The sequence below is a fragment of the Rhinoraja longicauda genome, chromosome 25 (assembly GCF_053455715.1).
Source record: "Rhinoraja longicauda isolate Sanriku21f chromosome 25, sRhiLon1.1, whole genome shotgun sequence".
Lineage (NCBI taxonomy): Eukaryota > Metazoa > Chordata > Chondrichthyes > Rajiformes > Arhynchobatidae > Rhinoraja > Rhinoraja longicauda.
In genome coordinates, this window is record NC_135977.1 from 14,342,954 (window position 1) to 14,360,917 (window position 17,964).

At 48.3% G+C, this 17,964-nt stretch overlaps 1 protein-coding gene across 1 annotated transcript; it reads left to right on the forward strand.

Moving 5' to 3' along the window:
* The first annotated feature begins 3,981 nt into the window (after window positions 1–3,981).
* mif (macrophage migration inhibitory factor) lies at window positions 3,982–13,812 on the forward strand. The gene is made up of 3 exons (XM_078421191.1): window positions 3,982–4,164; window positions 12,771–12,943; window positions 13,598–13,812. Exons 1-3 carry the CDS (start codon window positions 4,057–4,059, stop codon window positions 13,662–13,664), a joined length of 348 nt encoding a protein of 115 aa, XP_078277317.1. The 5' UTR covers window positions 3,982–4,056; the 3' UTR covers window positions 13,665–13,812.
* The last annotated feature ends 4,152 nt before the right edge of the window (window positions 13,813–17,964 follow it).

The window sequence follows — 17,964 nt, forward strand, 5'->3', positions numbered from 1 at the left end:
GAGGGTGGCATCAAAAGCTGCGATTTATTAACCGCTTCCACCGGGAGGGTGAGATGCAGCTCTGACCTCGGATCTCTCTGTCAGCTGCATTTACAGCCCGTCAGTGGACAGTTGTCATTGTGGAAACTTTTTCTACAACTGGAATCGCATAAGGGCCAGGCATAAAAGCTCTGGATGTTGCATTTGTTATATATTTGAACAGATTGGGCCAAAACTACAAGGCTCTAAGTAGCCTGACTGCATATGCCTTTTGCCGTTAGCTGGGTTGATTCACTTGTGTTCTCAGTTGAATTGTTGATGTGGCTTGTCAACTTGAAACGCAAGGAGCCTACATCAACGTGGCATAAAACCAAAGTGCCTTTTGCAGTCTCAGAGTGAGCAGAAGCGTTTTATACCCTGGCCAGTTGTTGTTCACGAATAAGACATCTGTCGAAAATATGGCGGTGTATGGAGATGGTGGATTCGACCAATCTGGGTTCAAATGGTCCTTCCACACAGGGACAGATGTGGAGAGATGGTGTTGCATGTGGTTTTTGATTTTCAAGACTCTTTTCTGGTTTGTTTCCTCCATTCTAGCTTCCTCAGATGAATGAGCACTGCTTTTTAAGCACTTATGGCAAACAGGACAATCCGATCAAATGCGTGAGATGTGTGCCAATGTTGAATCTCTTCAGGAATGTTCTAAGAACGTCTTTGAATCTTTTCTTCTGTCCACCACATGATCAGTTGCTCTCACTTAGTTCTCCATAAAGTAGCAACTTTGATATTTGTTCACAGTCATTCTTCCGACATGTCCTGCCCACCTAGCAAGTAACTAAGGAGACACAAGGAACTGCAGGTGCTGGAATCTTGAGTAAAACACAAAGTGCTGGAGTAACTCAGTGGGTCTAGCAGTATCTAGTAGGAAGGGTCCCGACCCAAAATGGCACCTATCCATTCCTTCCACAGATGCAGCCTGACCTGCTGAGTTAGAACGTAGAAACGTTCAGCACAGCGATACATCTTTCGGCCCACAATGTCTGCACCAAACATAATGCCAAGTTAAACTAATCTCATCTACCCGCACATGATTCCTACCAATCACACTGCAGCAACAACCTGTGTTCATGTCACTCCACCTCAGGCATAATAGTGAGAAGATAAATGATAGAGAAATGATAATAAATTATAGGTAGACAAAAACTTATTTCAGAAAATCTACATTGTTCATAATATATACAATAAATAGAATTGGGACATGTCTTTCTCCATATCCTTTCTATCATTCATTCAATAAATATAATCTCTTATAAAGCATCCACGCCACTTAGATTTCCAGGTTGAGAAAGATTATTCGGCACACTTCTGTTTCTGTTCCTCTTGATCTCTCTCTTCACCAACAGTGGTTGTGGTTGTTGGAGCACGTGCAGGTTCATGTGACAACCATCGACCACTTACCGTAGCTCGTTTACATTGGAAGGGAGTTCCCCCCCCCTCCCATTATGAACCTAAGATGATGAGTTTACATTGGCACCGCACAGGGAGGCCCTTCCAAAGAATTCAGTACTTAAGTTAGTGCATGAGCACTCTGATGATGTTCCTTGCTGAGCTCCAGGCTCAACAGGTTAACTTTGACAGGAACGTAAGCCATTTATTTGTCATGGGAGTGCTCTCCCTATCCTGTCTGACATTTTCAAGTTTATTTATTTGATTATGCAGTTGGTATTGGGGAGCCGGTCACCTCTCTTGAGATCTTCTCCGCCTCAAAGCAACATGAATGGGGTATTGAGTGGAGGTGGACGTCCTACTTTCCCATCAATGCTAAGCTGTATCGCAGTGCTGTATCACTGGGCTCCTGGTGCATTCTGATCTATGTTCCATATTTATTGTTTACTGTTTATTAGTTAATATTTTACATTATTTCAAACTATGGCTTTAATCTATTATGGAAAATTACCTGTTAATAAATTTACATTTTTAACCAGCACTTAAGTATGCGAGTTCCTTTTCTTCATTAATGTCTGCCTTTTAATTGTTGCCTTTATTGGTGATATGACTGCCACATTTTTCCCTAGTCCATCCGGGTTTAGTTACTAACATCCAATGTGATCCCACAACCTGTCACCTCTTCCAATCTCCACCCCTTTCTGCCTTCCCAGAGACTGTTCCGTCTGCAACTCTTTGGTTCGTTCATTCCTTCCCACCTAAACCATTCCCTCCCCAGGTAGTTTCCCCTGCAAATGCTGGAGATCTGTGTAGGAAAGTACTGCAGATGCTGGTTTAAATCAAAGGTAGACACAAAATGCTGGAGTAACTCAGCGGGACAGGCAGCATCTCCAGAGAGAAGGAACGGGTGACGTTTTGGGTCGAGTCCCTTCTTCAGACTTAGCACCTCCCCCCACGCATTGATCCTGGGACCCCAGTAGCCCTTCAAGCTGAGGCAGATGTTCACATGCATCTCTTCTGTCCCATCTACCGCATCCACTGTTCCCAATGTGGCATCCTGTACATCAGAGAGACCGTGTAAACATGGCGACTGTTTCACCAAACACTTGCATTTTGCAAGTTCACGTCACTTGCTAAGGCCTACTCGATCTCTCAATTGCTAACCATATTAACTCCCCTTCCCATTCCCATTCTGACCTTTCTGTCCTGGGCCGCCTCCATTGCCAGAGTGAGGCCACGTGCAAACTGGAGGAACAGCACCTCACATTCCGCTTGGGCAGCTTACAACCCAGTAGTAGTAACATTGAATTCTCCAATTTTAGGTAACTAACCAAACTCCCCCCTCCCCCTTTCTCCTATCCCCTCTACCTTGTGCCTCATTTGGACTCGTACCTAATTCTCCCCTCTCCCTTCCACCTACACTTCTTCCTCCGGCTTCACAATTCGCAGTCGTTCAATAATTTTGTCTCACACCTCCTGTCTTTTACCTCTCTGGCCCTTGTCCAACCATCTGGCCGTCAAAATCTGCATCTACCTATAAAATACTTCCCAGACTTTGTCCTGCCTCTTCTAGCCACCAACAATGCCCCAAAACAGACAATGTCACCAGATGTCAAGAGAAATTAATTATAAATAAAAATAAATAAATAAATAAATATATTTTTAAAAGCATCCGCTACTCCAGATGTCAGCTTATTTACATCGGCGAAACCAAGAGCAGGCTCGGCGATCACTTCGCTCAACACCTGCGCTCGGTCCGCGTTGTTGGCCAAACTGGTCTCCCGGTGGCTGAGCACTTCAACTCCCCCTCCCATTCCCAGTCTGACCTTTCTGTCATGGGCCTCCTCCAGTGCCATAGTGAGGCCCACTGGGAGGCCATATTTCGCCTGGGCAGCTTGCAGCCCAGTGGTATGAACATCGACTTCTCCAACTTTAGATAGTTCCTCTGTCCCTCCCTTCCCCCTCCCCAGATCTCCCTCTATCTTCCTGTCTCCACCTATATCCTTCCTTTGTCCTGCCCCCCCCTGACATCAGTCTGAAGAAGGGTCTCGAACCGAAACGTCGCCCATTCCTTCTCTCCTGAGATGCTGCCCGACCTGCTGAGTTACTCCAGTATTTTGTGAATAAATACCTTCAATTTGTACCAGCATCTGCAGTTATTTTCTTATACTTATATGGACATAAATACCCCAAATCACAAGTGGAAAGGACACAAAACCACCAGAAAGATACAGTGGTCCAGGTAACATGAAAAACTAGTAAATGAATCAAAACTGAATGAACAGAACTGAACGAACAGAACACAGATGATTTAAATGTAAACATTTTCGTTTAGAAGGGGGGGGGGGGTGTAATATTGTTACAATTGAAACTGTCTGAAGAAAACGTCCCGACCTGAATCGTCACCTCCCCATGTTGTCCGGAGATGCTGCCTGACCCATTGAGTTACTGCAGCACTTGGTAAAGCAGCATCTATCTATCTGCACGTTTGTTGTTGCACTGAATCCCTGTGGTCGCCTGGGGGAGAGCTAGTCCTCTCTCTCTCTCTCTCTCTCTCTGTGTGTGTGTGTCAGTGGGAGGAGCGCTGAGCCACGTGTTGCCGCAGTCTCACCGAGTGGAGCTGCAGCGGAGATGCCGACTTTTGTCCTCAACACCAATCTGAGTCGCTCCAACATCCCCGACGTGCTGGGAGAGGAGCTCACCGCACTACTGTCTAAAGAGCTGGGCAAACCGCAGCAGGTAAACAGGGGACCGAGGGAGATACTCTCCCCCCTCCTCGGCCGCTCGCCTTCAGTTCAGCGCAGCGACTGAATCAGACAGTGGAGTGGGTCGGGTCGGGCGGCCAAAGAGTGAGCGTGGCATGGGAATGGGGGGGGGGGGGGGAAATGGGGGGGGGGAAATGGGGGGGGGGGGGGAAATGGGGGGGGGGAAATGGGGGGGGGAAATGGGGGGGGGAATGGGGGGGGGGATGGGGGATGGGGGGGGAATGGGGGATGGGGGGGGGATGGGTGGGGTGGAGGGAGGGGTGGGGTGGAGAGTGAGGGGAATGGGGGGGATGGGTGGGGTGGAGAGTGGGGGGGATGGGTGAGGTGGAGAGTGAGGGGAATAGGGGGGGGGTGGGGGGGGTGGAGGGAGGGGTGGGGTGGAGAGTGAGGGGAATGGGGGGGGATGGGTGGGGTGGAGAGTGGGGGGGATGGGTGAGGTGGAGAGTGAGGGGAATGGGGGGGGGGGGGTGGGTGGGGTGGAGAGGGGGGAATGGGGAGGGGATGGGTGGGGTGGAGAGAGGGGGGAATGGGGAGGATGGGTGGGGTGGAGAGTGGGGGGGATGGGTGAGGTGGAGAGTGAGGGGAATGGGGGGGGATGGGTGGGGTGGAGAGAGGGGGGAATGGGGGGTGGGGGATGGGTGGGGTGGAGAGAGGGGGGAATGGGGAGGATGGGTGGGGTGGAGAGTGGGGGGGAATGGGGGGGGGGGATGGGTGGGGTGGAGAGAGGGGGGAATGGGGGGGATGGGTGAGGTGGAGAGTGAGGGAAATGGGGGGGATGGGTGGGGTGGAGAGAGGGGAATGGGGGGGGATGGGTGGGGTGGAGAGAGGGGGGAATGGGGGGTGGGGGATGGGTGGGGTGGAGAGTGGGGGGGGGATGGGGGGGAGGGGTGGGGTGGAGAGTGAGGGGAATGGGGGGGGGATGGGTGGGGTGGAGAGTGGGGGGATGGGTGAGGTGGAGAGTGAGGGGAATGGGGGGGGGGTGGGTGGGGTGGAGAGAGGGGGGAATGGGGAGGGGATGGGTGAGGTGGAGAGTGAGGGGAATGGGGGGGTGGGTGGGGTGGAGAGTGAGGGGAATGGGGGGGGTGGGTGGGGTGGAGAGAGGGGGGAATGGGGAGGATGGGTGGGGTGGAGAGTGGGGGGGATGGGTGAGGTGGAGAGTGAGGGGAATGGGGGGGGGGATGGGTGGGGTGGAGAGAGGGGGGAATGGGGAGGATGGGTGGGGTGGAGAGTGGGGGGGAATGGGGGGGGGATGGGTGGGGTGGAGAGAGGGGGGAATGGGGGGGATGGGTGAGGTGGAGAGTGAGGGGAATGGGGGGGGATGGGTGGGGTGGAGAGTGAGGGGAATGGGGGGATGGGTGAGGGAGAGTGAGGGGGATGGGTGGGGTGGAGAGAGGGGGGAATGGGGGGGGATGGGTGGGGTGGAGGGTGAGGGGAATGGGGGGATGGGTGGGGTGGAGAGAGGGGGGGATGGGTGGGGTGGAGAGGGGGGAATGGGGGGGTGGGTGGGGTGGAGAGTGAGGGGAATGGGGAGGAAGGGGGGATGGGTGGGGTGGAGAGTGAGGGGAATGGGGAGGAAGGGGGGATGGGGGGTGGAGAGTGAGGGGAATGGGTGGGGTGGAGAGTGGGGGGGATGGGGATGGGTATGGGGGGGATGGGTGGGGTGGAGGGAGGGGGGATGGGTGGGGTGCAGAGAGGGGAATGGGTGGGGTGGAGGGATGGGTGGGGTGGAGAGTGAGGGGAATGGGGAGGAAGGGGGGATGGGTGGGGTGGAGAGTGAGGGGGATGGGGGGATGGGTGGGGTGGAGAGTGAGGGGAATGGGGGGGATGGGTGAGGGAGGGAGCTAGGTGAGGGAGGGAGAGGGGGATTGGTGGGGTGGAGAGAGGGGGGAATGGGGTGGAGGGAGGAGAGAGGGGGGAATGGGGTGGAGGGAGGAGGGAGGGGGCTAAGTGAGGGGGGGTGGGTGGGGAGGAGGGAGGGGGCTAGGTGAGGGATGGAGGGGAATAGGTGGAGGGGAGGGAGGGGGGATGGGTGAGGGAAGGAGTGAGCTAGGTGAGGGATGGAGAGGGGGATGGGTGAGGGATGGAGGAAGGAGGGAAGCTAGGTGAGGGATGGAGAGGAATGGGTGAGGAATGGTGAGGGGAATGGGTAGTGGAGGGAGGGGGGCATGGGTGAGGGATGGAGGAAGGAGGGAGGGAGGTGAGGGATGCAGAGGGGGATGGGTGAGGTGGAGAGAGGGAGCTAACTGAGGGATGGAGGGGAATGGGTGTGGGATGGAGGAAGGAGGGAGCTAGGTGAGGGATGGAGAGGGGAATGGGTGGGGTGGAGGAAGGGGGGATGGAGGATGTGGGTTGAGAGAAGGAAGGGAGTAAGTTTGAGAGAACAAGGGGTGGTGGAAGGTGGGCAGCAGAGGGGGAATTGGGAGAGCAAGGTGTAGGGCGATGGAATTTAACGAGGGGGGAGGACGTGTAGGGAAGTGTGGAGTGTGTAAGATTAGGGTATGGAGGGTGAGATGGTGTAGGATGTAGGGTGAAGGAATGGGGAGGACCATGATTTGAAAGTTGGAGTGAGTCGGGTGGACAAAAGCATTGTAAGGTGAGGGGTTGGTTGATTGAGGGTGGGTGAGAAATGGAATGACTGAATGTGTGAGGGTTGTTGCAGGAGTGAGGGGTGAAGTAGGGTGATAAAGTTTCACTTGCACACCTTTGCCAGCATGTTTGTGTTTCCCGGAGTCCCTGAGAATATCAGCCCCTCCACCAGGTGTTTAAACTGGTTAGCCATTTCCCAGATTTCTAGGAAGAATACTTTTGGGGTTTGTCAGACACCCACTGGGGAGTATTTTTTTAAAAGAAAACTGCAGATGTTGGAAACCTAAAACAAAAATGGAAAATGCTGGGATTACTCAGCAGCAAGGCCCTGTGTATGGAAGCATAAACAGAGCGAATGTTTCACGCTGAAACCCGTTGTCAGAACTGAACAGGAGACAAAAGAAGCTTCTAAAAACTGCATGGAAGAGAAGGGAAGGGAGATGTCTCAGATAGGGTAAAAACTGGCAATGGCTTTAGTCAGAGGGTGGTGAATCTGTGGAATTCTTTGCCACAGAAGGCTGTGGAGGTCGTCAGTGGCAGAGATAGATAGATTCTTGATTAGTACAGGTGTCAGAGGTTACGGGCAGAAGGCAGGAGAATTGGGTTAGGAGGGAGTGATAGATTAGCCATGATTGAATGGTGGAGTAGACTTGATGGGCTGAATGGCCTAATTCTACTCCTATTCCTTATGACCTTATAAACCAGGTATCAGGTCAATGAATGATTGAGAGCAGTTGCAGGGTTGAGTCGTTGAGTTTATTGTTGTACGCGCAAGTACGCTGAGGTCCAGGTACAAAGGAAATCTTGGTTGCAGTGGCACTTGGTTTAGTTTATTGTCACGTGTACATTAAAATAATTTTGCTGCATGCTATCCAGTCAGTGGAAAGACTATACATGATTACAATCAAGCTGTACACGGTGTACACGCTGTACACGGTGTACAGATATGTGATAAAATGGAATAATGTAAAGTGCAAGTATGTAAGACAATGGAAAAGAAAAAGTACATAAACAAGACATTAGTGTAGAACACTCTTAGAAAAAACAAGCACGAGGTGGTGTGTGGTGTTCCATTACCGAGGTAGAATTAAGGTTCTGCAGTCTGAAGAAGGGTCTCGACCCGAAACGTCACCCATTCCTTCTCTCCAGAGATGCTGCCTGACCCGCTGAGTTACTCCAGCATTTTCTGTCTACCTTCAGGTTGTGCAGGTTGGTTGAAAAACCTGATAGTTGTAGGAATGTAGCCATTCCCAAACCTGGTGGTGTGGGACTTAAAGCTTCTGTACCGTCTGCATGGTGGTAGCGGTGAGAAGAGGGAATGGACCGAATGGTTGGAGGTCCTTGATGATAGATGCAGCCATTTTGTGGGAACTCCTCGTGCATATTCTTCTGGTGGCTGGAAGGGTTGTGCCCGGATGGACTATGTTGCGTCAACCATTCTGCAGCCTCTTGTGTTCCTGTGCTTTGGAGTTGCTGCATTGGGCCAGTCAGGATACTCTGTTGTTAGAACGTAGATAATAGAAAGACGTTGTGAAATGCAGAACAGAACAGAAGACATGGCCTGCAGGATGTTCTTGGGCATTGCACTCCCAGAGTGAGAAACAAAATGAGCTGATCTAATATGGCAGATGGGCCGCTGAAACAGACTAAGACATTGTTACTTTAAGTTGCAGTGCTCATTACTGATTCCAGGAGTCTGCGAGCTGTGCAGATGGAAGAGGGTGCCATTTCTTAAGCTTGTATGGGATCTCACTGCGAGAGTACAAGAGGCCACAGACCTCTGATCAGAGTTGGATGGGGAGTTAAAATGTCAGTGGTTCCCAATGTGGACTGCTGTGTATTGTAAGAAATAGTTTCCCTGAAAGACACAAGAAACTTTGATAGTTCCACTGAAATGCTTGGGGATGTCCCCAGTGTGCTCCTTGGATGTTGCAGGTGTGGATGTTTAACTGATTGACGCTGTGTGGGCACTGGCTAATTTTGCTGAGAGTATCGATAATGTCTCTGGGTATGCTGGTTTCTCCTGGCTGACCGATAGCCCATGAACATCTTGCAGCGGAGGGGAGCAGACTCGGCTGGCATCTCTCCTGGCCTTGTCCAGGACTCTCTCTCTGAGGGGAGCCACGTGAGCGGGGAAAGCATTCCACCACTGGTACAGATGTACACAGAGTGCATTGTGAGAAGGCAGATCTGGAGCGATGCTGGTTTTGAAGGGACCTGCCCGCAAAGGTCCAGGTTACTATCTATCGTCCCATTTTGCACCAATGCTTTTTGCCTATTCTTGGTTGATGTTCCCCTGGTGCAGACACTGGCTTGCTTGGCATGGAATATCACAGATCAACTGAATCATCCCTAATGGACAGACCCAGGCCAGGGGAAATCTGTGCTCCTCGTTGTGCCGCTTCCCGCCATGAGCAAAGTCTATCCCAGATACATTGGGATAGAAGCTACATGATTCATCAAAGACTGCCTCAGCTTCATCTACACACTCCTCCTTCCATCACCTCCCATTTCAACAAGTGCACCAGATGTTCTCCTTGCTCACTTCTACCATTTTGGAGAAGATACAGGGGTTTGCAAGCTCAGATGTCCACATTTAAGAACAGTTTCTTCCCGCACCGCTAATGAACTTCTGAACCAAACATGCCCCTCCTGCAGATGCCCACGTACTCCTACCTCTACCTCATTCGGTTATTCTGTCATTGCACTTGAATACTTTTGCCACTACAATCTTGCGCCATCTTGCTGTTTTGCACTCGTATTTCTTGTTGTATGTTTCATTGCTGCATGTATACTGTTTGCTCTGTGAGATTCATTGTGAACAAGGAATTTCATTGCACCCTGATGCATTTGCCAATAAACTCCTCTGAATCTGCACAGTGGCCAGTCCCACGCATGCATCTTGTTTGCTGTAGAAATACAGTGTTTCACTTGTGCTTCGGTTGTGGTGCAGTCAGTGCCTGACCTTCTTCAGGGAGCAGCTGATTATCCTTGGCTGAATGCTGGGAGCGGCTGCCTGCTTCCTCTTTCCCCCCCCCCCCCCCCCCTCCCATTGGCTGTCACCGGCCACAGCTGTGGAGTCACATCCAATCCGTGCAGTCTGATTGGTGCTGATGTTGTGCCAATGCAGGACTCTACTCCTCCTCCCCACTGTTGCAGCACAGCAGCAGCGTATGGCTAAAGCCCTGAATGATAAAACATGCACAGTTCAACCCCCTCACCTCCCAAAGTGAAAATATAAGGAACAGAAGTAGCAGTAGGTCATTTGGGCCCTCACATCCACGTCACCATTCAAAAAGAGCACATCTTTTACCTCTGTGCCATTTTCCTGCATTAATCCTATTTTTTAAAATTATATTATATTTCAGATACAGCGCGGAAACAGGCCTTTTCGGCCCACCAAGTCCGCACCGCCCAGTGATCCCCGCACACTAACACTATCCTACACACACTAGGGACAATTTTTACATTTACCCAGTCAATTAACCTACATACGTGTACGTCTTTGGAGTGTGGGAGGAAACTGAAGATCTCGGAGAAAACCCACGCAGGTCACGGGGAGAACGTACAAACTCCTTACAGTACAGCACCCGTAGTCAGGATCGAACCTGAGTCTCCGGCGCTGCATTCGCTGTAAAGCAGCAACTCTACCGCTGCGCTACCGTGCCGCCCTACAAAATTCTACTGATCTCTCCCTCGTTCTCAGCAACAGCCTCAAAGCCCTTTAGGATGGTAAATTCCAAAGATTTACTGCTCTGTCTGTGAAGAAATTGTCAAGTCAAGTCAAGTTTATTTGTCACATACACATACACGATGTGCAGTGAAATGAAAGTGGCAATGCCTGCGGATTGTGCAAAAAAAGAATTACAGTTACAGCATATAAATTAAAGTTAATACAGAGAAGACAAAATTTAGTCCCTGGAGTTATAATAGTTAACAGTCCTGATGGCCTGTGGGAAGAAACTCCGTCTCATCCTCTCCGTTTTCACAGCGTGACAGCGGAGGCGCTTGCCTGACCGTGGCAGCTGGAACAGTCCGTTGCTGGGGTGGCAGGGGTCCCCCATAATCTTGCTTGCTCTCGATCTGCACCTCCTGATGTATAGGTCCCATGGTGCGTTCTGCTGAACGCACTACTCTCTGCAGGGTCATCTTATCCTGATTCTGACTGCTTATTTCGGTGTGGTAACCTACACAGTGGGTAGAAATATCCGCACGTGATTAATCTGCTGGACCTTCTGAGGGTGTGAGGAGTAGAGTATAAAATGTAGAACCAACAGGCTGTGGTGTCCTGTGTAGGGCATTGATCAACAAGATTAGACTGTGGCACAATAGAGCTGCTGCCTCGCAGTGCCTGAGGCCCGGGTTTGATCCTGACTTCGGGTGCTGACTACATGGAGTGTGCACATTCTCCCTGTCATCTCGTGGGTTTCCTCTGGTTTCCTTCCACATCCCAAAGACGTGTGGGTTTCTAAATTAATTGGCCTCTGTAAATTGCTCCTAGTGTATAGGAGTGGATGAGAAAGTGGGATAACACAGAACAAGTGCGAATGGGTGATCGCTAGTGAGTGTGGGCTCAGGAGAATGATGGGCCTGTTTCCACTTGTAACAGGTAACCCCTCAGCCTCCTTCACTCCAAGAGAGACAAGCCCAATTTGTATAATCTTTCCCCAAGACTAAAATCCTCTAATCCAGGCAGCCTCTCTGCACTTTAGAATAGTACTGCACAGGAACTGTCCCTTTGGCCCACAACGTTTGCACTGAGCATTATGCCAAGTTAAACCGATCTCATCTGCCTGCACAATCCATATCCCACTATTCCTTGCACTTCCATGTGCCTATCTCGAAGCCTCTTAAATGTCACCATTGCGTCTAAATATAAGTATTTATCTTATCATCACTTTCTCCAACTCAACCACATCTTTCTTAAGATGTATGAAGAGAACTGCACAGAATACGCCGAGTGTACTCCAACTGGTGCTTTATATAGAACTTTTATATCCAAACTTTTATATTCTGTGCCCTGACCTATGAAGACAAGCATTGCATCCGTCGTCTTTGCCTCCCTGTCCAGCTGTGTGGCCACGTTCAAAGGTCTAGTTGGATTATTGAAGTTCTACTGTATAAGCATACCAAAAATATTTGTCTGGAATGAAGTTTTAGATTATGAGAGCCAGTAATCCTTGTGTTCCATGGTGTGAAAGGCTTGGGAATGATCTTGGAGGTGTCTGGGCAATGAAATTGATTTTTACGTTTGAGAAGACTTTTCCGAGTATGTAGGAATAGGGATGAAATGTGGCATTCAAGGGTACCATCAGATTACTGGCAATCTGGAACTTTCTCACTCCCAAAAAAAGGTGCTGATATTCGAGAATTGTGAGTTGATAATTTCCGTACGGAAAGATAACTTTTAGTGATGCAAAGATCTGTGCCCATGGAGCCAAGATGGGAAAGTCAAGGTAGTCGTGCATGCACATTGAACACGAGGATAGAGTTAAGGGGCTGAATGGTCTGCAGTGGTCTTCCTAATGAACTTTCCTTCCTCCTCCATCCCGGAGCATTGCCTCTGTGCTGCCAGGACTGTGCAAGGGTTAGATGTCTGTGGGGACATTGGCATTGTCAAGCTCAGCTACCAGGGCAAGGCAGTGTGGTTCCCACGGGAGCAGGAGACCAGGGTGGGAGATGAAAGTGATAATCAAAATAGGAAGTGAGTGTGGGGTGAGACAGCTATAGGGCGAGAAGTGGACAATATAATTTGGGAGGGGAAGCGTGACAGGAGTGAGATCAGTGACCAAGATCAAATGGTCCGGGGTCATGACGAGGATTGGAGGTTGGGTTTGGGGGTCCATGAAGAAGTGGGGCTCATGGCAAGTTTTCCTCTGGGTCGGGTTGATGCATCTCACGGTGGAAATGCCCTTGTCCTCTGGGCTCTCACTGTGAGAGTGCGGCTGCCTGAGCTGAGCTTGGAAGTCACAGGATGCTCTGTGTGTTTTGCAGTACATAGCAGTGCGCATTGTGCCCGACCAGATAATGCACTTTGGCGGATCCACGGAGCCCTGCGCTCTTGCCTCTCTCTCCAGCATTGGCAAAATCGGTGGCAAGCAGAACAAACACTACTCCAAGCTGCTGTTTGACCTGGTGAACAAACACCTGCACATTTCTCCCAGCAGGTAAGGCTCTTTGCATGGGGTGAATGAGACTGATTGTGGCAGTGAGTTTTTCCGCACTGAACGGTTACTTCTTGCACTGAATCTGGGAGATATCTGCAGCTTCCAACCTAGACTAATGTCTGCCTTTTCCTGACCGCGCACCAGGAGAGAGTTCTGCTTTCAGTCCAGTTAATCATCTCAAAATATCAGAAAACCCATCACAATCAAAAGGTTTAAGGATCGGCCATGGCTTCAAGGAAGGAGCCCTGTTGGTCATGGGGAATTCAGGGGACAGGGCAAGGATGGTACTGTGGTTTGGAAAGGCAGCACACGTGGCATATCTTAGTTTATTGAGTTTAGTTTAGAGATACAGCGTGGAAACAGGCCCTTCGGCCCACCGAGTCCGCACTGACCAGCGATCCCTGCACATTAACACTATTCTACACACACTAGGAACAATTTACAATTATACCAAGCCAATTTACCAACATACCTGTACGTCTTTGGAGTGTGGGAAGAAACTGGAGATCTCGGAGAAAATCCACGCGGTCACTGGGAGAGCGTACGGACTCTGTACAGACAGCACCCGATTGGATTTTTGATCCCACCCTGCTTTAGTTGGGGAGGCATTCTTGTCTGGGTTGTTTTCTAATTTTGTCTTTGTCTGGTTTACAGAATGTACATCGTCTTCCAAAACCTCGATGCTGGTGATGTTGGTTGGAATAGTACCACCTTTGCCTAGGTTGTGATGCAAACCAATCCACCGTGATAGTTCCTGTAATAGTTTTGTTAGTTGTGTAGTACTAATAGCAGCTCACGGGCCGAGGTGAGATTCCTGACATTATGCCATTAATTTATATTAACAATAAATTTAAATTCAGCAATTGTCATTTGTGTGTTTATTGCAAAGTGTCTTTTTTATCTCAAACTTCTTGTGCACTATGTATGTGTTGCTGAGTATTTCTGTTGGATTTTAATACTGTCTGAATGTTACATCTGCAGTGTAAGTGATTCAGGGTGAATCAATTGCCGTGCTCTCATTACTGCACGGTGTGTTAGCTTAAATATTCCGCAATGGTTATCAACCTATCTTGTTGTCTGTATCACTTCTGCATGTCACTCAGACCTGTACCAAACCCATCTGTCTGAAGAAGGGTCTCGACCCGAAACGTCACCCATTCCTTCTCTCCAGAGATGCTGCATGTCCCGCTGAGTTACTCCAGCATTTTGTGTCTATCCTTGAGCTATAGACCGCTTCCAAAGATCAGAGAGTTGGGCTAAATGTTCACGGAGATATCACATTGATTACCCTGAGAACTAGTTTGTATTGGGGAGATGGCAACCTATCTATAGAGAAGTGGTGGTACGCCGAGACCTCCATGGACAGCTGACGGCAATCTATTGCCTCAGTTTTGTGTGTGGTGTTTTGCTGCAGAGGAATGTGCAATGTGCCAAAGGTTGAAGTCATCGATCCTTGGGACTACTGGACGTTAACTATATTATCTACTATTGTGCAATCAAAACTCATCACCGCATTACCTCTCTCAAATAACTCAATGAATGACGTTTCCAATGCCTACACGCTCGGGCTTTCTTTGGCTTGCCAACTCTGGCCGGACGTATTCCTGAAGGTCTCATTAGATGACCTTCAGCATGCAGTCTCGCTTTTTTGGTCAAAAAGCCTTTCCTGTCAATTGACAATAGATAAGCATTCAAAGACAATCAAAACTTTGTTCTTTAAATGCTCATGATTTTTTATTCTTCCGATTTGCTTGCAGCAGTATCCCACAGGTAGGTGTATAATCCCTGGGGACTTCAGAACAATCAACGGTTGGTAACCCTGGAGGTCCTTGAACTGAACGTCAACAGGATGTGTCTATCCTTTTCATGTTAAGCATTGGAATTGATTGCAGCGAGTAAACCTGGTGATTGAATATTATCTCAGTAACCAGCAGTTTATGATATAAAGTGAGAGAATCCCACCTGACCAAATTAACCTGGCTCTTTTGAGGAAGCACCAAAGCGAGATAGACAAGTCTCATTCCAAAAGTTTGCATCTTTTGAGTAAAAATTTAGAATTGATATAAAATAAGTTACAAAGCAAGCATCCGAGAGGGAGAGGGCATGTACTGGGGGGAGAGTGCCGTGTGGCTCAGTGTTGGGGCTACAGTTATGTTCAGTTTCCATTTTTGATTTAAATTCAGTGTAAAGTGGTTATTTCACAAATGGTAGTAGGCCAGAAGCTTTGTGGAATTGAAGAAAACCCTTACAAAATAATTAAAAGCGTGGAATTTTCATAATGAAAACTCAAAAAATACTGCGCAGAAACCAAAGGAATTTTCTTGTATTTCATGCCTTCAAACCTTGGAACATCCCAAGATGCGTACTAACCAATGAAATACTCAAAACAGAGCCCCTGTTGTCGCGAGGTTGAGCAGAAGTTCCACAAGCAAGGCTCTGATGAAGGGTCTCTAACCTGAAAAGTTAACTCTATGCACAGCTACTGCCTGACCTACTGTTTCCAGCATTTGCTGTTTTTATTTCAGATTTCCAGCATCTGCTGTATTTTGATTTGCAATATTTCTTACATTGCTTTTACATTGAACATTGAGCAAAACTGTAGCAAAAGTGGAACAGGTTCAAGCTGTGTTCATGAAGAGCCAGCTGATACCCCTCATTGACGAGAGAAACTTTCTGGCACAGCAGCAAGATGAAAGTTAATCTTGTCATTGTGGTGTTCATAAAGGCTTTTGAAAGAAAGCATTTGGAGGAAGTAACATTAAGTTATGAAATGGGCACTGCATCTCTTGGGCAATAGGATACAGCCGCCGAGTGAGCATAAAAATGATCAGATCGGGCTACATCTAACAAGAAGTCAACCATCACACATGCTGTAAAATTGGTGTTGTTTTGGGAAGGAAACAAAAATATTACTGCTTTGAAGACATGGTGATATTAACAGGCTTGGAGAAGCCATCTTCACAGGTACTCATTAATCCCTTATGCTGGTGTTCACGGTTGGTTAGTGTGTTTTCCGATTAATGTTTTGTCAATAATAAATGGAACAATTACACCTGTTGCTATGTCCAGTTGTACAAACCTGTCCAAAGGCTGTTGGGTTTGTTCAACCGCAAGGGAGCCTTTGCATCCATTTGTCAGCATGACATCTGCTAGAGTGAGCAGGCTGACTAATGCGCTGCATTTGCTGGAGCAGAGTATGAGCCAACGATTGCTTGGATCAGAGGTAAGAGTAGAATGGACTGAGCCAAGGCTGAAAGGCAGAATAAACTCAGCCTCTGGATGTTGAAGCAAGAAAATGGAAGTTCTGGGACTCAATAAGGCCATGATTAACATGTCCAACCAAATCCAATGTACAATGCACAAAGTCAAAACCAGATGAACTGCGTAATCGAGGCAATGGAATGTAAATGTGAAGAGGTGATTAAGCTATAATGGGCTGCTCTTTTTCCATGTCTAGCAATGGTTCCCATGAGAAATATTCAGTGCATTTAGACAGCGCTGTGATGAGCTAAAGGTCTCTTTGACTTCTCTGGAAAAACAGCAGAAGGAAAATCTGGTGAGTTTAGCAAAAAGATTCTGGGAGCCAAGAACATATATAACTTGTCTAAGGCAGTGCTTCTTAAACTGGTGAATGGTTCACCCAAGGGTGAATGAAACTGGAGGGGTGTATGAAGGGTGAATGACTTAATATATATAAAATTATCCACAAGGGGGAATAAGACGAAAATCACCAAACAAACATAAGAAAATTTAGTCGAGGGTGAATGAAATTTTGTGATAAAGGCTCTTGTGAATGAGTTTAAGAAGCACTGGTCTAAGGGACTACAACTGACAAACTGGAAAGGATCACAGAATGAGAAGAGGCCGTCCAGCCAATCAAGTCATATACATATATATATGCATACACATGTATTTTCTATGTTTAATGTATTTCCCTCTGGTTCTCAATTGTTTTAATGACCTGTGTTATCTGCCATATGCTCTTCTCTCTGCTCTATTGTACACTATAGTTCTTGTCCCCCAGGCTGGTCTGGTTTACATTCCCAACTCTTCCCCATTGTGGGAAAATATCTATCTTGTAGCTGCTTTCCTTGAAGATTGCCCTGCATGTTGTGGCAGCCCATGGTCCAGTTTGCCCAGACTAGATCTCTTATCCTACTGAAATTAGTCCTTCAATTAATTCCAATAATGCAAGGGATCAGCATTCCACTGCCTTTTTATGAAGGTAACGATTGTGAAGTTTGACCATCCTACCATCTTTGCGATTAAATGTGATACTTTCAAAATGCGTGCTCCAAAATCTGAATTCGTGCTCAGTTCAGTCTATCCAGGACATTTACTCAATGCACCTCGGTCCCCTCACAATCTGTCGGTTCATTGCCTCTGAACACACATATACCAAATTTTATTTCTCTGCACTGCTTGGACTTACAACCCTCAATAACATACATGAATGTTGCTTGCCTAGTTTGATAAAGTACGTCCTTCAAGTACACAATGCAATTCAACTGCCCATCATCTGATTCTCTCATTTTTAACCCTCTCCATTTTAGGGAGACAGCAGCTAATGGAAACTACTAAATGTATTAGAATTGCATGTCTACTGCATTGATAGCTTAAATGCTGGAACACGAAGGCCAACCTTACTTCAATCTAGATCTTGTTGCATGCAAGGAATAGGAAAATATCCAATTCCCATTTGCCTAAATGCAACAAGACCTTGACAACATCCAGACATGGGCTGAAAAATAGCATGTAATTTTCACAGTAAAACTGCTGGAAAATCCTTTGTGTGAGTGGGAACCATTTTTTTTCCGATACGTGGCTGAAGCAATGAACTGAGTTCATTGTCATTTGTTTCCATGTGGTCCTTTAGGGGTGAGAAATATGTCGACATCCCCCTTCTCCGACATTGGCGCTCTCTCTCCCTCCCAGCAGTAGGGGGCGCTGCCGCTGCGCCGAACTGTCCTGACTCCGTTCCATGAGAGGGGGAGGGGGCACGGGCACATGCGGCCGGTCGC